General features: G+C 47.2%; 1 protein-coding gene across 1 annotated transcript in view; it reads left to right on the top strand.

Moving 5' to 3' along the window:
- topbp1 (DNA topoisomerase II binding protein 1) overlaps nucleotides 1-21,054 on the top strand; it is a 79,137-nt gene that overhangs the window by 14,457 nt on the left and 43,626 nt on the right. Inside the window, exons 7-12 of the mRNA XM_055653606.1 lie at nucleotides 1,690-1,859; nucleotides 4,907-5,070; nucleotides 8,233-8,480; nucleotides 9,821-10,137; nucleotides 15,051-15,223; nucleotides 18,173-18,384. Coding sequence (XP_055509581.1) covers nucleotides 1,690-1,859; nucleotides 4,907-5,070; nucleotides 8,233-8,480; nucleotides 9,821-10,137; nucleotides 15,051-15,223; nucleotides 18,173-18,384 — 1,284 coding nt within the window. The remainder of the gene's footprint in view (nucleotides 1-1,689; nucleotides 1,860-4,906; nucleotides 5,071-8,232; nucleotides 8,481-9,820; nucleotides 10,138-15,050; nucleotides 15,224-18,172; nucleotides 18,385-21,054) is intronic.

The raw sequence follows: 21,054 nt of genomic DNA, 5'->3' as shown, positions 1-21,054 counted from the left end.
GGAAATATAATGGAGTTGTGTGGGACAATTATTTTTTTTACACAGAGGATGATGGGTGCCTGGAAAGCATTGGCGGGGGTTGGTAGAGGCAGATACGAGAGTGGTGTTTAAGAAGCTTTTAAATAGGCACAATGATCGCAGGAAATAAAGGGATATGGATCCACTCCTATCACATCACCACCATCATGAGAGGAATAGACCGAAATGCTAAGGTAGACAAAAATGCTGGAGAAACTCAGCGGGTGAGGCAGCAACTACGGAGAGAAGGCGATGTTTCAGGTCTCGACCCTTCTTCGGACTGATGTCGGGGTGGGGTGGGGAAGAAAGGAAGAGGCAGAGACAGTAGGCTTGTGGGAGAGCTGGGAAGGGGGGTGGGGGAAGGAGGGAGAAAGCAAGGACTATCTGATATTAGAGGTCAATGTTCATACTGCAGGGGTGTAAACTACCCAAGCAAAATATGAGGTGCTGTTCCTCCAATTTACGCTGGGCCTCACTCTGGCAATGGAGGAGGCCCAGGACAGAAAGGTCGGATTCGGAATAGACAATAGGTGCAGGAGTAGGCCATTTGGCCCTTCGAGCCAGCACCGGGAAGGGGAGTTGAAGTGCTGAGCCACCGAGAGATCATGTTGGTTAGCGCGAACTGAGCGGAGGTGTTGGATGAAGCGATCACCGAGCCTGCGCTTGGTCAACGCTCAGAAAGCTACCAGAGTAGGGGAATCGAGAACCACAAGACACAGGTTTAAGGTGAAGGGGAAAAGATTGAATAGGAACCCGAGGCGTAACTTTTTTACACAAAAGGTGTTGGGTGTGTGGAACGAGCTGCTGGAGGAGGTAGTTGAGGCTGGGATGATCGAAATGTTAAAGACGGGTACATGGATAGGACAGGATTGGAAGATATGGGCCAAATGCAGACAGGTGGGACTAGTGTTGATGGGACATGTTGGTTGGCATGGGCAAGTTGGGCCGAAGGGCCAATTTCTACAGTATGACTCTAAAGTATTTCATAGGAACAGAATTAGGCCATTCAGCCCAACAAGTCTACTCCGCCATTCAATCATGGCTAATCTATCTTTCCTTCTCAACCCCATTCTCCTGCCTTCTCCCCATAACTTCTGACACCCGTACTAATCAAGAATTTATCAATCTCTGCCTTAAAAATATCAATTGACTTGGCCACGGCCTTCTGTGGCAATCATTTTTAAATTCTTATTTAGAACACTTTAAATCTTATTTGACATAGACAAAATTACTGCCCAACAGTAGAGATTACATGTGTTATACTTGGTAAAAGTGACTCTGACTAAAGAAATTCCTCCTAATCTCCTTCCTAAAGGTATGTCCTTTTATTCTGAGGCTGTGACCTCTGGAGTTGGACTCTCCCACTATTGGAAAGACAATAGACAACAGGTGCAGGAGTAGGCCATTCGGCCCTTCGAGCCAGCAGCGCCATTCACTGTGATCATGGCTGATCATCCCCAATCAGTACCCCGTTCCTGCCTTCTCCCCATATCCCTTGACTCCGCTATCTTTAAGATCTATCTCTCCACAGGTAGAAACATTCTCTCCACATCCACCCTATCTAGGCCTTTCACTAAAGTGGGCATCATGCTGTAGATTTATTCTCGGCTGCAAGATGCGTTTCACTCATTTTATTGACTGCGTTACGTTTGCCACTTTGCCTTTCCTCAGCTCGACCTCTTTCGGATGTGAGCCACATTGCCAACATCAGCATGAACGGCATCAATGAGACTGCACTCACCTCCGCCATGACCACTCGGTTGGAGATGCCTGACCACCAGCTCGAAGCCTTGGATCTCACGCTTTCTGTCGTCCCAGAGGACTTGTTGGATGGATGCAAAGTAAGCGTGTTTAAACTTGCTTCCAGCGAGTTGTATCAAGGGATCATTACAATGACGGGAACTGTAAAGATAAACTGTAATCCTTCATTTTTGATCACACACAAACATTTTTTATGACTGCGGGCGTCGGGTTATGGGGAGAAGGCAGCAGAATGGGATTAGGAGGGAGAGATAGATCTGGCAGATTGAATGGCGGATTAGACTTGATGGACCAATGGCATGATTCTGCTCCGATAACGTTAGGAGCATTCATATATATATATATATTCATATATATATATATATATATATACTAGACTAAGTGGGACCCGTTGGCTCCCACGTTCACACGGGAGGGCTGGTCCCCCGACGCAATATTCCACTCCACCAATTCCAATAATGATGGCCAGTGGGGGGGGTGGGCGCTTTCTGGAGAGCTGGTATGGGTGTTGTTGGCTGCAGGGACTACTGGTCTCCAGAGGGCTAATATGGACATTGTGGGCCAAATGGATTCTTGGGGTGGCAGCTCAGTCCCTCAAACCTGATGTGCTGGCAGCTCACTCACGGCTGGTGGGCTGGCAGTTGACTCACGGTTACTCCTTGAAATTCCATTTCAAGCAAAGTGCAAGGCCACCAAATTCAAATCCATTTTCCTACCATGTCAAGCAGGGTGCAAGGCCACCAAATTCAAATGCAGTTTCATACCATTTCATGCAGTATGCAACAACACCACATTCAAATGCAGTTTCATACCATTTCATGCAGGGGGCAAGGCCACCACATTCAAATGCAGTTTCATACCATTTCAAGCAAGGTGAAACCACCATAAAACCACACAAAACGCCACACTCACAGTGCAGTAGACATTCAGTGTGTTCAGTTGATTCACAGCTCAGACAGAGTTGTGACCTCTCCCTCCCCCATCATACAGAGACTGAGCCACACCCACACTTTCGGGTTTTATAATCCCCCTTCCACTGGAAAAGGTGTGGCCTTCATGGCGTGATTGACAGGAGAGAGATTCTAACCAGCATTTTTTAAACACTAATAACACTTTTATTTTTCATTGATGGGAAGAATACTCTGCACCTGATCAGTGGAGGGGGACCGAGTAAGATGGGCAAAAATCACAGCCATAAGTAGTAGCGTTTTACCTAAAATCAAACAACCATTTGCAGTGCATTTTTACTTCAACCCAAACAACAATTTGCAGTGCATTTCACTTCAACCCAAACAACAATTTGCAGTGCATTTTTACTTCAACCTCCCTCCTCCCCAACAACCCTTTGCAGTGCCTTCCACTTGCCCCAACAACCCTTTGCAGTGCCTTTTCACTTCAACCCAAACTACCCTTTGCAGTGCATTTTTACAACCCAAAGAGCCATTAGCAGTGCATTTTTACTTCAACCCAAAGAGCCATTAGCAGTGCATTTTTACTTCAACCCAAAGAGCTATTAGCAGTGCATTTTGCTTCAACCCAAACAGCCATTAGCAGTACATTTTTATTTCAACCCAAACAGCCATTAGCAGTGCATTTTTACTTCAACCCAACCATATTTTGCTATGTCGCTCTTCAAAGGAGATGCTAAATGCATTTCGTTGTCTCTGTACTGTACACTGACAATGACAATTAAAATTGAATCTGAATCTGATTTTCATTTTCAAACCACATTAAGGGCACTCACAGTTGAGTAGACATGTGTTCAGTGTTATTCAGAGCTCAGAGAGACGTGAACCTCTGGCTTCCTCCATCTTACAGAGACTGAGTGAGGGACTACACTTCTGGGTTTTATAGTCCCACCCCCCTGCCGCCAGCGGGGGCAGCAGAGAGAATGGGGAGTTTTAAAAAAAACATTAATATCTCTCTGACTTTTCATCAATGGGAAAAATCCTCCGGTTCTGGAAGGCGGAGGTGGCCAAAAATAACGGCCGTAGATGGCAGCGTTCTCTCGGAAATCGCACCACAGTGGGCCAAAAGCGGTCAAGATCAGACTTTTAGTAATATAGATATATAATAACAAAACGCAAAATGCTGGAGCAACTCAGCGGGTCAGGCAGCATTTGTGGGAGGGTAAGTTGTAGACGCACGGAACTGCAGCTGCTGGTTTACAAAATAAAGGCGCAAAGTGCTGAGTTATTCCAGGTGGTTTATTTGTCACGTGTGCAACCGCAGCGTGAAATGCTTTGTGCGTATTTATTTACACGCGGGCGCCGCCGTTTATGGCGCCATTGTTTAAAATCTGTAGATCGGGGTCACTCATGCTATGAGTCTTAATAAAAAGTCTTTGGATCCTAATCACTGTGTGTGTGTGTGAGTTACGACAATACAACATGGTGGGGTTTTTTTTCTGTTTTAGTTTATTGTTTTAGGATCCAAGGAGTGGGTCCGAGTTTTCTCCACCATGTTGGATTGTCCTTAACTGGCACACAGTGATTAGGATCCAAAGAGGTTTATTAGCAATACAGCAAAGGTAACTTCATCTTAACAGACAGCTCATGACTGGGAGAGAAAAGGGCCTGTCCCACTTTCCCGAGTTATTCACGGATTCTCCGGATTCTCCCAAGTTTTCAAACTCGCAGAATGTTGGCAACGAGTCCGTAGGAGTCCGTGGATATATCGTAGCGGCTCGTTATCCCAGCCGTAGGTACTCGGGGTTATTTTGTTACTCGTGGACATTTTTCATCAGGCTGGATAAAATGTCCCGACTTGCCTGATGCCCCGAGTATCCACGGCTGGCATACCGAGTGGCTACGATATATCCACGGACTCCTACGGACTCATTACCAACATTCTGCGAGTTTGAAATCTCGGGTGAATTCGTGATTAACTCGGGGAAAGTGGGACAGGCCCTTTTCTCTCCCAGTCCTGAGCTGTCTGTTAAGATGAAGTTACCCATAGTGTATTGCTACAGTGGGACAGTCCCTAAAGGGAAAAGGGCTTTCTATTAAAAACCAGTGGGCGGAGCCACAGTATGACTCATAGCATGAGCGACACTGATCTAAAAAGTCCAAAGTTGGTTTTTTTTTCGGTATTAAAAATATCTGACGTGTGGATGTCTGTTTGTCAGATCTATCTCTCTGGATTTGGCGGTAAAAAGTTGGACCAGTTAAGGCGGATGATCAACTTTGGAGGTGGAGTTCGGTTTAATCAAACCTCTGAAGACGTCACGCACGTCATCGTGGGGGAGGAAGACAAGGAGCTGAAGCAGTGTTTGAACAAATTGTCGCACAGGTACAGTCACCGCACGCCCGGTACAACGACAAACAACCCAACGGGAAGTCAATCGCATGCGATTAGTGCATTTGTATATAATTGCACATTAAATCTATACAGTAAGCTCGCATTATAACAGACCACAAGGAGTAGGGTAGACAAAAATGTTGGAGAAACTCAGCGGGTGAGGCAGCATCTATAGATGCAACCTCACCCGCTGAGTTTCTCCAAACATTTTTGTCTACCTTCGATTTTCCAGCATCTGCAGTTCCTTCTTAAACAAGGAGTTGGGTAAGTAAGTAAGTTTATTGGCCAAGTATTCACATACAAGGAATTTGCCTTGGTGCTCCGCCCACAAGTGACAACATGACATACAGTGACAGTTACGAATGACTCAGAAAACACTAAACACTAATGATAATAAAACATTAATGATAAAACACCATTGATCAAGCATGTGAACCAACAAAATACCAGATCTAAGGGAGGCTACAGATTTTTGGCTGTTGAGTAGAGCTACTAATTGTGGATAAAAACTGTTTTATGTCTGGCTGTGGCAACTTTGACAATCTGGTTGCCTTCCAGAGGGAAGTGATTCAAAGAGTTTGTGGCCAACTTAAAAGACTCCACAGATGTGACTGTGGTGTTGTTGATGAGGAGAGGGGGAGCTCTCCTAAAGTCTACAGGGGAGGGGGAACCACAGGCCGGGGAGCCACAGAGACCCCGGCCCCACACACGGTGGGTGCGCCGGGGACGGGCCCGGCACTCACGCCGCTCACTCTCTCCCCTCCTGCAACCGGAAGCTCCGGCCGCGTGGCGCCAGCTCGCTGGTTAACAGGCGGCAGTGGGGTGTGGTGCACCGGGGATCCTCGGTCCCCTATAACCGAGATGTAGATGACCCTTCATGTCGAGGTCAGTACTTGTGGGGGTTTACTACACACAGCTCCACCTACCATGGTGGTTACGTTCCGATAAACCCACCGTACATGGAAATTATCGCAAGTCGAAAACGCGTTTAATACATTGCGATCGCGTGAGCGGAAGTAAAGCGTGGCCCACTGCCGTTGCCCGCCGTTTGCACCATCGGAAATATCGTGCGTCCAAGCATGGTGAATCGGGGATCATCTGTACATTGGAGAACAGCAATGCTGTTGTCAGCTGTTTCCTGGTTTATGCCAGAAAATCTTACATGGTCGACTGACACGGTGGTGCAGCGGTAGAGTTGCTGCCTTACAGCGCCAGTGACCCGGGTTCCATCCTGACTACGGGTGTTTGTCTGTACGGAGTTCGTACGTTCTCCCCATGACCTGCGTGGGTTTTCTCTGAGATCTTTGATTTCCTCCCGCACTGCAAAGCCGCACAGGTCTGTAGGTTCATTGGCTTGGTGTAAACATAAACTGAGCCCTGGTGTGTGTCGGACAGTGTTCGTGTAAGGGGATAGCTGGTGGTCATGGGCCGAAGGGCCTGTATCTCTAAACTAAACTATTCATCTGCTGAAGTATCATCAGGATATGTTCGTAATAGCATTAGAACGTAAAACGTTACAGGAACAGGCCCCTCTGTGTGTGTGTGTGTGCCAAACAGATGAGACTAGTGTAGCTGGGAAAAGTTGGGCCGAAGGGCCTGGTTCCACACTGTATCATTCTATGTCTCTATGATAGCAACAGGATCCCTTGAGAATGGTTAGATATTTGATTTGACCATCGCTACCTTTTGATCAGTATGTGCATTGAATTGGTTTAACTTGGTTAACCGTGAGTGAACAAAATCAAACAACTGCAAGATTCTGAATCTCTGGCGTATATTTGTAAAGTGGTAATTAATTTTCCGCCTGGGTGACTTGGTTCGGGATTCTGCCACTAGAGAAAATAGATTCTCTGTGTCCTTAAACCTTTGATCGTGTTATTTAAGTCCCGCATGGTGGAGCATGCAAGAAATGTAATCCTTTCATTCCCAATCCATGCTGGTGGATCTGTGTTGTACGTGTTCCAAAGTGGAAAGAATATTTCTGAAAGATTGTGTCCAAATCATAAATATCATACTGTTATCAAGGACTGACTATCACTTCATTCAGAAGCATTGTATTCTACACCATAGAGTCATACAGCTCCTAAGGCCCCAGTCCCACTTAGGAAACCTGAACGGAAACCTCTGGAGACATTGTGCCCCACCCAAGGTTACCGTGCGGTTCCCGGAGGTTGCAGGTAGTGGAAGCAGGTAGGGAGACTGACAAAAACCTCCGGGAACCGCACGGAAACCTTGGGTGGGGTGCAAAGTCTCCAAAGGTTTCCGTTCCGGTTTCCTAAGTGGGGCAGGGGCATAGCCTGCTTCCTGATGTTGGGGGTGAAATGGGTGCGAGGCCAGGATGGTGTGGGCCTCTGATGATGGCTGCTTTATTGAGGCAGCGACTCCTGTCGATCCCTTCGAGAACGGATCTGCCGGCTCTGGCCGGGCCGGCGTTCCAGAGCCCCGGCCACAGGGGGCATATTCGACCCGCCGATCGGCCGCGGAAGTCCCGATGAGGTTGAGATCGACCGGTCACCTCACCCGGCCAAATCGCCACAATTTCGGGAGGGGGGGGGGGGGGGGGGAGGTTTCAAGTGCACTCTGGTAATTTTGCCCGGGTTAGCAGAGGGGGTGGACCACCAGTCGCCTGTAAGTAAGTAAGTAAGTTTATTGGCCAAGTGTTCACATACAAGGAATTTGCTTTGGTGCTCCGCCCACGAGTAACAACATGAAATACAGTGACAGTTATGATGGACTCAGAAAACACTAAACATTAATAATAATATAAAAAAATTAATGATAAAACACCATTGATCAAGCATGTGAACCAACAAAATACCAGATCAAAGGGAGGCTACAGATTTTTGGCTGTTGAGTAGAGCAACTACTCGTGGATAAAAACTCTTTTTATGTCTGGCTGTGGCAGCTTTGACAGTCCGGAGTCGCCTTCCAGAGGGAAGTGATTCAAAGAGTTTGAGGCCAGGGTGAGAGGGGTCAGATGTGTATGTACACGGCATCATGGAAATACTCAGCAGGCCAGACATTCGCCAATAAAAAGAGACCAGAATTGCATTTCGGGTTGAAGGAATTAAATGCAAAGAGTTACCTGTGTTTATTCATGTTCATTGCAACGGTTGAATGGAACGATGTTTATTGGACTCATCTCTGTGCCAGGCCGCACGTGGTTACGGCAAAGTGGTTAGTGGATTGCTTCTGCGAGAAACGTCTCCTTGCTGCCGAGCCGTACTTCTGTCCGGGTTATCAGCCCGCTGTTCCAGTGCCCGGACGCGGCGGCGGAGACCAAACGCACTCCACTCTGAAGGGCAGTAACGCATCGAGAGCAGCCGCAGCCCGTTGCACCGCGGAACAGCAGGCTGACGACGACCTCCTGCTGCAGTACCTGGAGAACGACGTGACTCTAGGTGAGAAACTATTCTTTTACTGTCTTCTTTAGTCAGAGGGCGGGGAATCAGTGGAATTCTTTGCCACAGAAGGCTGTGGAGGACAAGTCAGTGAATATATTTAAAGCAGAGATAGTCGAAACTTAGAAAATAGGTGCAGGAGTAAGTAGGCCATTCAGCTCTTCGGGCCAGCACCAACATTCATCATGATCATGGATGATCATCTAAAATCAGTACTATGTTCCTGCTTTTTCCCCTTATTCCCTGATTCTGTTAGCCCCAAGGTCAATAGACAACAGGTGCAGGAGTAGGCCATTCGGCCCTTCGAGTTAGCACCGCCATTCAATGTGATCATGGCGGATCATCCCCAATCAGTAACCCGTTCCTGCCTTCTCCCCATATCCCCTGACTCTTTAAGAGCCCTATCTCGCTCTCTCTTGAAAGCATCCAGAGAACCTGCCTCCACCGCCCTCTGAGGCAGAGAATTCCACAGACTCACCACTCTCTGTGAGAAAAAGTGTTTCCTTGTCTCCGTTCTAAATGGCTTACTCTTTATTCTTAAACTGTGGCCCCTGGTTCTGGACTTTCCCAACATCGGGAACATGTTTCCTGACTCTAGAGTGTCCAGTCCCTTAACAATCTTATATGTTTCAATGAGATACCCTCTCATCCTTCTAAACTCCAGAGTGTACAAGCCCAGCTGCTCCATTCTCACAGCATATGCCAGTCCCGCCAGGGGCCACAGTTTAAGAATAAGGAGTAAGCCATTTAGAACGGAGACAAGGAAACACTTTTTCTCACAGAGAGTGGTGAGTCTGTGGAATTCTCTGCCTCAGAGGGCGGTGGAGGCAGGTTCTCTGGATGCTCCCAACACGTCAGATATTTTCTGCCTCTAGCGTGTCCAAACCCTTAACAATCTTATATGTTTCAATGAGATCCCCTCTTATCCTTCCAAACTCCAGTGTACAAGCCCAGCCGCTCCATTCTCTCAGCATATGACAGTCCCGCCATCCCGGGAATTAACCTTGTAAACCTACGCTACACTCCCTCAATAGCAAGAATGTCCTTCCTCAAATTAGGGGCCCAAATCTGCACACAATCGACAAAGCACACAATCGAGAAATGCACACAAATGACAAAGTTCAACTTTTGTCAGGATTAAACCCGGGTCTCTGGCAGGGTGAGGCAGCAACTCTACCGCTGCGTCACTGTCCTGTTATTTTCTTGTGATCTGCCTTGATTCAGCTTGCACTTTGAATTGTTCTCTCGTCTGTCTGTTAACATTTCCTACTCTCTGATTTTCCCCCTGCGTTTCAACAAATTATCAAAGCTAACTACATTTATATTTCCTTGTCGCGCAGACGTTCCTGAAAATATGGAGAGAACTGACCGTAACGTAACTGGCAACCTCCACAACACCGTGCTGGAAAATAACGAGACCGCAAGCACTTCTATAAACCAAACAAGAACTACAGACGATGGACTGTTTTGGAAAAAGCGATTTCTAATATTTGGCTTTACCAAAGAAGATGAAACCTACATGGCTCAACTAATCGAGAGTAACAGTGGGCAGGTTCTACCACCACACGGCCGAGCTATGGCAGACTATGCCGTCGTGCCGTTATTGGGCACCTGCGTGGAAGCAACAGTGGGCGAAGTGGTTACAAATACATGGCTGGTAAGACAACCATTATTTGAATGAATGAATGCGTTTATTGGCCAACTATTCACATACAAGGAATTTGCCTTGGTGCTCCGCCCGCAAGTGACAACATGACACACAGTGACAGTTATGACAGTTAGGAATGACGCATACAGTGACAGTTTTTAATTTTCTGTTTTTGGGTTGAATTCTGTTTTTAATTTGTGTCTCTGTGATGTCTTTATTACATTTTATTCCGATTATATGTTTTTATTCCGATTAATCTATGTAAGGTGTCCTTGAGATGTCTGAAAGGGGCCCATTAAATAAAATTTATTATTATTAGTTAGGAATGATGTTTTGATGATGGTTTCGAGGCAGAGACAGCTAGATTATTGATTATCTGAAGAAGGGTCGTGACCCGAAAACATCGCCTATTTCCTTCGCTCCATAGATGCTGCCTCACCCGCTGAGTTTCTCCAGCAGTTTTGTCTATCTCAGATTATTGATTAGATTAGTACAGGGGTCAGGGGTTATGGGGAGAAGGCAGCAGAATGGGGTTGGGAGAGAGAGATAGCTCAGCCACGGTTGAATGGCGGAGTAGGAGTAGACTTGATGGGCCGAATGGCCTAATTCTGCTCCTATCATTTATAAACTTGGTATCACACAGGCAGTTTTGCTATAACACTATTTCCATTAAGCAAAAGGGATAAAATGTGATAGATGAATTAAGGAACACAATTTGTATTACGTAGGCCATAACGTAACGCAATTTTGACTGGGCTATAGAGACATTGGGTATTTTTAAAGCAGAGTGATAGGTTTGTGATGAGGAGGGACATCAAAGGTTGCTAAAGAGAGACACAAAATGCTGGAGTAACTCGGCAGGATCTCTGGAGAGAAAGAATGGGTGACGTTTCGGGTCGAGATCCCTCTGAAGAAGGGTCTCGACCCGAAATGTCACCCATTCCTTCGCTCCATTGATGCTGCCTCACTCGCTGAGTTTCTCCAGCATTTTTGTCTACCTTCGATTGTTCCAGCATCGGCAGTTTCTTAGAGATATGGAAGGGTAAGGTGTGAAAACTAGAGTTCAAGGAAAATGTAGAATAAATAATCATCCCAGTTGACCCATTCTTTCATCATATGTCGGTCCCGCCATCCCGGGAATTAACCTGGTGAACCTGCTCTGCACTCCCTCAATAGCAAGAATGTCCTTCCTCAAATTAGGAGACCAAAACTGCACACGATACTCCAGATGCAGTCTCCCTGTAGAAATGTCAGAAGACCTCCTTGCTCCTAAACTCAAATCCTCTCGCAATGAAGGTCAACATGTTATTAGATATACCTGCACTCTTACTTTCAGTGACTGATGAACAAGGACACCCAGGTCTCATTGCATCCTCCTTTTCCTAATCTGACACCATTCAGATAATAATCTGCCTTCCTGTTCTTGTCACCAAATTGGATAACCTCACATTTATCTACATTATAGTGCATCTGCCCCCTCACCCAACCTATCCAAGTCACCCTGCAGCCTCATAGCAAACTCCTTGCAGCTCACACTACCACACAGCCTTGTGTCATCCGCAAACTTGGAGATGTTACTTTTAATTCCTTCGTCTAAATTGATAATAAGGTGACAACGAGGCAATACAATCAGTAACATTAAATCAGGATTGTCAAACTGGTCTGAAAACTAGGCTGGGGGAGGGATGAAGAGTGAGGGAAGGCAAGGGTTACTTGAAGTTAGACGTCATACCGCTGGGTTGTTAGCTGCCCAAGCGAAATATAAGGTGCTGTTCCTCCAATAGACAGACAATAGGTGCAGGAGTAGGTCATTCGGCCCTTCGAACCAGCACCACCATTCAATGTGCTGCTTGTTCCTGCTCCCTAAGTACTCCCCACTCATCAGACGGGTTAAACCAACTGTAAGGACAGTTAAAGTCTGGTCAGAGGAAGCGGACTTCACACTTCAGCAGTGTTTTGGAAACACTGACTGGAAGGCGTTTGCAGCCCAGGCCACCCTTGACTCTTACACGGACATTGATTCCTATACATCCTCTGTTCTGGACTTTATAAACTCCACCATCAATAGTGTCACCTCCCTCAAACAGGTGACCATATACCCGAATCAGAAGCCATGGATGAACAGCGAGGTCAGGCTACTGCTGAAAGCACGGGACACCGCTTTCAGGTCAGGCGATGCTCGAGCCTACAGTTCATCCAGGGCTAACCTGAAGAGGGGCATCAGGAAGGCCAAGCATTGCCATAAGCTCAGGATTGAGGAGCACTTCAACAACAACTCCGACCCCCGACGCATGTGGCAAGGCATCCAGGCCATCACGGACTACAGACCCTCCAACATCACCCCCACATCCAGCGACGCCTCCTTCCTTGAGGAGCTGAATCACTTCTATGGCCGCTTCGACAGGGACAATCTAGAGACAGCCATCAAGGCTGTGCTACCTGCCGATCACCAACCCCTCACACTCACCCCCTACGACGTGTACGTGGCACTGAGTAGGACTAATGCACGTAAGGCTGCTGGCCCTGACGGCATCCCCGGGCGCGTGCTCAGTGCCTGTGCTGCGCAGCTGACAGACGTCTGGACTGACATCTTCAACCTGTCACTTGCCCAAGCAGTTGTCCCCACTTGCCTTAAAGCCACCTCCATCGTGCCAGTGCCAAAACACTCCACTGCGGCAAGCCTCAACGACTTCCGCCCAGTTGCACTTACCCCCATCATCACCAAGTGCTTCGAGAGGCTGGTCCTGGCACACCTCAAAAGCTGCCTACCCCCCACACTGGATCCCTATCAGTTTGCCTATCGCAAGAACAGGAGTACGGAGGATGCCATCTCAACGGCACTTCACTCCGCCCTCTCCCACCATGACAACAGAGACACTTATGTAAGAATGCTGTTCATCGATTACAGCTCAGCATTCAACACCATTATTCCATCAAAACTGATCACCAAACTCGGTAACCTGGGCATCGACCCCTCCCTCTGCAACTGGATACTGGACTTTCTAACCAACAGACCCCAGTCTGTGAGGTTAGACAAGCACACCTTTTCAACCCTCACCCTGAACACCGGCGTCCCTCAGGGCTGTGTGCTGAGCCCCCTCCTCTACTCCCTCTTCACCTATGACTGCACACCTGTACATGGTACTAACACCATCATCAAGTATGCAGATGATACAACGGTGATTGGCCTCATCAGCAACAACGATGAGCTGGCCTACAGGGAGGAGGTCCAGCACTTAGCAGCATGGTGCGCTGACAACAACCTGGCCCTTAACTCCAAGAAGACCAAGGAGCTCATTGTAGACTTCAGGAAGTCCAGAGGCGGCACGCACACCCCCATCCACATTAACGGGACGGAGGTGGAACGTGTTTCTAGCTTCAGGTTCCTGGGAGTCAACATCTCCAATGACCTCTCTTGGACCCACAATACCTCTACTCTGATCAAGAAGGCTCATCAGCGTCTCTTCTTCCTGAGAAGACTGAAGAAGGTCCATCTGTCTCCTCAGATCCTGGTGAACTTCTACCGCTGCACCATCGAGAGCATCCTTACCAACTGCATCACAGTATGGTATGGCAACTGCTCTGTCTCCGACCGGAAGGCATTGCAGAGGGTGGTGAAAATTGCCCAACGCATCACCGGTTCCACGCTCCCCTCCATTGAGTCTGTCCAAAGCAAGCGCTGTCTGCGGAGGGCGCTCAGCATCGCCAAGGACTGCTCTCACCCCAACCATGGACTGTTTACCCTCCTACCATCCGGGAGGCGCTACAGGTTTCTCCGTTGCCGAACCAGCAGGTCGAGGAACAGCTTCTTTCCGGCCGCTGTCAATCTACTAAACAACGTACCTCGGTGGTTACACAGAAAAGCTGGAGAAACTCAGCGGGTGCAGCAGCATCTATGGAGCGAAGGAAATAGGCAACGTTTCGGGCCGAAACCCTTCTTCAGTACCTCGGTGACTGCCAATCACCCCCCCCCCACGGACACTTATTATTTATTTTTTTAATTCAAAATCGTTTGCTATGTCGCTCTTCAAAGGAGATGCTAAATGCATTTCGTTGTCTCTGTACTGTACACTGACAATGACAATTAAAATTGAATCTGAATCTGAATCTGATCATGGCTGAAAATCCACAATCAGTGCCCCATTCCTGCCTTCTCCCCATATCCCCTGACTGCTATCTTTAAGAGCCCTATCTAGCTCTCTTTTGAAAGTATCCAGAGAACCGGCCTCCACCGCCCTCTGAGGCAGATTGTGGAGTTGCTGCCTATAATGCCCCTGTCCCACTTCGGAAACCTGAACGGAAACCTCTGGAGACTTTGCGCCCCACCCAAGGTTTCCGTGCGGTTCCAGGAGGTTGCAGGTGGTTTCCAGGAGGTTGCAGGTGGTTGCAGGTAGTGGAAGCAGGTAGGGAGACTGACAAAAACCTCCGGGAACCGCACGGAAACCTTGGGTGGGGCGCAAAGTCTCCAGAGGTTTCCGTTCAGGTTTCCTAAGTGGGACAGGGGCTTTACAGTGTCATAGACTTAGGTTCGAGCCTGACGACGGGTGCTGTATGTGGGGAGTTTGTACACGGAGAAAAATAAGTATCTGTTTTCTTAGATTTGACCATTACTGATCGACGGTTGGTGAATTTTATTTCAATACGTCGTCAATCTTAAGATTTGATCTTTCCCTAATATTAAAGGAATGTGCTTACGTGTCAAGTCGTTTTCCTTGGATAGACACACAATGCAGGAGTAACTCAGCGAGACAGGCAGCATCTCTAGAGAGAAGGAATGGGTGACGTTACGGGTTGAGAACCTTCTTCAGACCATTCCTTCTCTCCAGAGATGCTGCCCGTCCCGCTGAGTTACTCCAGCATTTTGTGTCTTATCTTCGGTTTAAACTAGCATCTGCAGTTAGTTCCTTCTCTTTCCTTTGCAGGCAATGTGCATAGATCGGCAGTCCATTCTCCCGGTGCCCTCCAATGCCTTGTTTACTCCTCTATCCTACGTGGAAGGAAGCTATCCGCTGAACAACTGTGTACTTTCTATTAGCCAGTTCACTGGAGTGGAACGCGATGCAATATTCAACATAGCGGAATTACTTGGAGCGAGGTAACTGCGACCAAGATCGTAAATTCACGTTACTGTCTAATGTGCATAGATCGCAAATCTTTAATACCATCCGGCAATGAAATGTACACTGCAGTTCACAAATTCATGAGTGACTTAGGGAGCAGAATTTGGCCGCCCGGCCCATCTAGTCTACTCTGCCGTTCATTCATGGCTGATCTATCTTTCCCTCTCAATCCCATTCTCCTGCTTTCTCCCCACAACACCCATACTAATCAGGGAATCTATCGATCTCCACCTTAAAGTTTCTCACGGTCTTGGTCAGATCCGTTTCCATCGGGCATCTACTAGTGGATGTTTCCACTGGTGGGAGAGTCTAGGACTGGGGGGCACAGTCTTAGAATTAAAGAACGTTGTTTTAGGAAGTAGATGAGGAGGAATTTCTTGACTCAGTGGGTGGTGAATCTGTGGTATTCTTTGCCACAGACGGCTGTGGAGGCCAAGTCAGAGGATATATTAAAGGCAGAGATAGATAAGATTCTTGATTAGTGCGGGTGTCAAAAGTTATGGGGAGAAGGCAGAAGAATGGGGTTAGGAGGGAGAGCTGGATCATAAGGTCATAAGTGATAGGAGTAGAATTAGGCCATTCGGCCCAGTCTACCCCGCCAATCATTCATGGCTGACCTATCGTCCCCTTTTAACCCTGCAGATCAGCCATGATTGAATGGTGGAGTAGACTTGATGGGCCGAATGGCCTAATTCTAATCCTATCACTTATGAGAACTAAATTCTGCTCTCTGCATCGTCACCTTCACTCTACTTGAGTTAGGCATCATTATGTATAGTATTACCTGATCTGTGTAGACAGGAACTGCAGATGCTGGTTTAAAGCAAAGATAGACACAGGGTGCTGGAGTAACTCAGCAGGACAGGCAGCATCACTGGAGAGAAGGAATGGGTGACATTTTGGGCCGAGACCTTTCTTCAGATATCTTTTAAGAAAGAACTGCAGATACTGGAAAAATCGAAGGTAGACAAAAATGCTGGGGAAACTCAGCGGGTGAGGCAGCATCTATGGAGCGAAGGAATAGGCGACATTTCGGGTCGAGACCCTTCTTTGGACTGATCATAAATGACAGGAGCAGAATTTGGCCGCTCGGCCCATCTAGTCTACTCTGCCGTTCATTCATGGCTGATCTGTCATTCCCTCAAGCCCATTCTCCTGCCCTCTCCCCATAACACTCATACTAATCAAGGAATTTATCTATCTCTACCGTAAAATCTCTCACGGTCTTGGTCAGATCTGTTTCGATTGGGCATCTCCCTGTGGATGTGTCTGATCCGGATGATATCTGATCTGTTTCGATAGCATGCAAAGCTTTTGATTGTACTTCAGTACACGTGACTATAATGGATCTAAACCTAAACTTCAGACGTGACTCTCCATCTTCCAATCTCTGATTCCTTGTTTGTACAAATCACCCTTTTTTTTTAAATTCCAGAAATCACACATTGTTGCCCTGAGTAAAAAATATCATTAGGTAGACAAAAATGCTGGAGAACCTCAGCAGGTGAGGCAGCATCTATGGAGCGAAGGAAATAGGCAACGTTTCGGGTCGAGACCCGAAACGTTGCCTATTTCCTTCGCTCCATAGATGCTGCCTCACCTGCTGAGTTTCTCCAGCATTTTTGTCTGCCTTCGATTTTCCAGCATCTGCAGTTCCTTCTTAAAAATTACATAGAAACATAGAAAATAAGTGCAGAAGGTCATTCGGCCCTTCAAGCCATTCATTGTGATCATGGCTGATCGTCCCAAATCAATAACCCGTGCCTGCCTTCTTCCTGTATCCCTTGATTCCACTAACCCCTGGACCTCTATCTAAATCTCTCTTAAATCCATCCATTGACTTGGCCTCCACTGCCTTCTGTGGCAGGGAATTCCACAAATTCATAACTCTCTGGGTGAAAAAGTATTTTTTTCACCTCAGTCTTAAATGGCCTCCCCTTTATTCAAAGACTGTAGCCCCTGGTTCTGGACTCGCCCAAGATTGGGAACGTTTTCCCTGCATCTAGCTTGTCCTGTCCTTTTATAATTTAATATGCCTCCATGAGACCTCCCCTTCATCCTTCTAAGCTCCAGTGAATACAAGCCTAGTCATTAGGTTCTTCACCCTTTCAATAGCTTCTTGGATTGCAGGAACTGGAACTACAATGTTCAGTCAAACCACTTATTTAAGGACTGATTGGATGCCTTCCTGATATTTTCCTCAATTTGAATTGAATTGAATTGGAGGAAGGGTTAGTTCAGAGATACAGCCCACCGAGCCCATGCCGACCATCAATCACCCGTTCACACTAGTTCCATGTTTCCCATTTTCGCATCCACTCCCTACACACACACACACACACACACACATGCACACACACACGCACACACACACACACGGGTCAATTTACAGAAGCCAATTAACTTACAGACCCGCACGCCTTTGGGATATGGGATGCAATCGGAGCACCCGGAGAAAAGCCACGCAGTCACGGGGAGGACGTGCAAACTCTGTGCAGGCACAGCACCCAAGCTCAGGGTCGAACCCGCATCTCTGGGCTGCACGGTGGCACTGGGGTAGAGTTGCTGCCTCGCAGCGTCAGAGTCCCGGGTTCAATCCTGTCTATGGGTACTGTCTGCACGGAGTTTGCACGTTCTCCCCGTGAGCGTGTGGGTTTTCCCCACGGTTGCTCCGGTTTCTTTCCACAATCCAAAGACGTGCAGGTTTGTATATTAATTTGCTTCAGTAAAGATTATAAATTGTCCCTAGTGTGTAGGATAGTGCTAGTGTTCAGGGAACACTAGTCAGCATGGACTCAAAGGTCCTGTATCCATCCATGCTGTATTTCTCAACTAAACTAAATCGATGTTAAATGAAATACTGCCTCATTCTGAAGACATGAGTCCTTAAAACGGGAACCATTGAGATTTCTCGCTTTGTTTAGAGTGCAGGAGTTTTTTGTTCGGAAAGTTAACGTGAAGAAGGACATGCTTGCAAGCACCCATTTGGTTCTGCAAGAGCCGCAAGGCTCCAAGTACGAAGCTGCAAAGAAGTGGAGTTTACCAGCAGTGTCTCCAGCTTGGATCTTTGAATCGGCTCGAACTGGGAAGAAGGCTGATGAAAGCAACTACTTCATAGATAATTGCACTAAGCCTGGTAAGTGTTTTAGCAAATGATTGTTTCAAACCCATTCTCAATCTGTAAATGTTCAGGATGAATTAGAATGTAATAAGAATCTGAGGGGTGACTTTTTCACGCAAGGGGGTGGTGGGTGTATGGAACGAGCTGCCAGACGAGGTAATTGAGGCAGGGACTATCACAACATTCAAGAAACAATTAGACGGGTACATGAATAGGACAGGTTTGGAGGGATATGGGCTAAAACACAGTGTAGATAGAAACATAGAAAATAGGTGCAGGAGTAGGCCATTCGGCCCTTCGAGCCTGCACCGCCATTCAATATGATCATGGCTGATCATCCAACTCAGTATCCTGTACCTGCCTTCTCTCCATACCCCCTGATCCCTTTAGCCACAAGGGCCACATCCAACTCCCTCTTAAATATAGCCAGTGAACTGGCCTCAACTACCTTCTGTGGCAGAGAATTCCACAGATTCACCACTCTCTGTGTGAAAAATGTTTTCCTCATCTCGGTCCTAAAATATTTCCCCCTTATCCTTAAACTGTGACCCCTTGTTCTGGACTTCCCCAACATCGGGAACAATCTTCCTGCATCTAGCCTGTCCAACCCCTTAAGAATTTTGTAAGTTTCTATAAGATCCCCTCCTTTATAAGATGGGGCATGTAGGCTGGTGTGGGCAAGTTGGGCCGAAAGGGCCTGTATCCACACTGTAAGACTATGAAAGTTATGACCCCTCTTTTCCATTCCCCTATCCTCTTCCACCTATCTGTCCTTTGGCTTTGTGATTTATCTTTCAAGTTTAGTTTAGAGACACAGCACAGACACAGTGCCCGTTAGCCAGCGATCACCCTGTACACCAGCACAATACTACACACTCGGCATAATTTTTACCGAAGGCAATTGACCTCCAAACCTGTACGTCTTTGGAGTGTGCGAGGAAACCAGAGCACCCTGAGAAAACCCACGCAGGTCACGGGGAGAACGCGCAAGCTCCGCGCAGACAGCTTATGTAAGAAGGAACTGTAGATGCCGGTTTACACCAAAGATAGACACACAATGCTGTAGCAACTCAGCGGGACAGACAGCAGCTCTGGAGAATAGGAATGGGTGGCGTTTCGGATTGAAGGGTCTTGACCTGAAATGTCACCTATTCCTTTTCTCCGGTGATGCTGCCTGACCTGTAGAGTTACTCCGGCATTTTGTGTCTGTCTCGCGCACAGACAACCAGACGGAGTCAGGATTGAAGCCGGCTCTGTGACACTGTCAGGCAGCAACTCTACCACTGCGTCACCATGCAGCCCCAGGCACACTAGGCCCCACCTCCGCTGTTGGAGCTGCCTCATCCTGTCAGTTGGCTACACAGATGCTAGAATCATGAGCAAAATAGAAGTGCTGGAGGCAGTCAGCCGATCAGCTCAATGGACAGCCGTCATTGTGAGTTGGGCTCTTAGATCCAGACAACGTGGACATAGGCCCTTCGGCCCAACTTGCCCAGTTAAATCAATACTATACTAGTTTTGGAGCTCGATGTTTGACTGTTCACGTTCCAGTCCTGGGAATAAAGTGGGTGAGCTTGAGGCTCAGTTAGCAATTGGCAAGTATGATGTTGTGGGAATTACAGAGACATGGCTGCAAGAGCTGGCCAAAGTTGACTGGAAAGATACACTAGCAGGGATGACAGTGGAACAACAATGGCAGCTATTTCTGTGAATAATACAGAAGGTGCAGGATCAGTTCATTGCAAAGAGGAAGAAATATTCCAAGGGGAGTAAGGGGCGACCGTGTCTGAGAAGGGACGTCAGGAACAGTATAAAAATTAAAGAGAAGGAGTACAACGTAGCAAAGATGAGCTACGGGAAGCAAGAGGATTGGGTAATGTTTAAAGAACAACTGAAGATAACTAATAAGGCAATACGGGGAGATAAGATGAGGTACGAAGGTAAGCTAGCCAAGAATATAAAGGAGGATAGTAAAAGCTTCTTTAGGTATGTGAAGAGGAAAAAATTAGTTAAGACCAAAGTTGGATCCTTGAAGACCGATAAAAGTGAATTTATTATGGGGAACAAGGAAATAGCAGATGAGTTGAACAGGTACTTTGGATCTGTCTTCACTAAGGAGGACACAAACAATCTTCCTGATATAGTAGTGGCCAGAGGATCTGGGGTGACAGAGGAACTGAAGGAAATCCACATTAGGCAGGAAATGGTATTGGATAGACTGATGGGACTGAAGGCTGATAAATCCCCAGGGCCTGATGGTCTGCATCCCAGGGTACTTAAGGAAGTGGCTCTAGAAATCGTGGACACATTGGTGATCATTTTCAAATGTTCTATAGATTCAGGATCAGTTCCTGGGGATTGGAGGGTAGCTAATGTTATCCCACTTTTTAAGAAAGGCGGGAGAGAGAAAACAGGGAATTATAGACCAGTTAGCCTGACATCGGTGGTGGGGAAGATGCTGGAGTCAATTATAAAAGATGAAATAGCGGCACATTTGGATAGCAGTAACAGGATCGGTCCGAGTCAGCATGGATTTACGAAGGGGAAAAATCATGCTTGACTAATCTTCTGGAATTTTTTGAGGATGTAACTAGGAAAATGGACAAGGGAGAGCCAGTGGATGTAGTGTACCTGGACTTTCAGAAAGCATTTGATAAGGTCCCACATAGGAGATTAGTGGGCAAA

The sequence above is a fragment of the Leucoraja erinacea genome, chromosome 2 (assembly GCF_028641065.1).
Source record: "Leucoraja erinacea ecotype New England chromosome 2, Leri_hhj_1, whole genome shotgun sequence".
Lineage (NCBI taxonomy): Eukaryota > Metazoa > Chordata > Chondrichthyes > Rajiformes > Rajidae > Leucoraja > Leucoraja erinaceus.
Note: the sequence above shows the minus strand (reverse complement) of the source record. Positions and strands in the feature narration are given on the sequence as shown.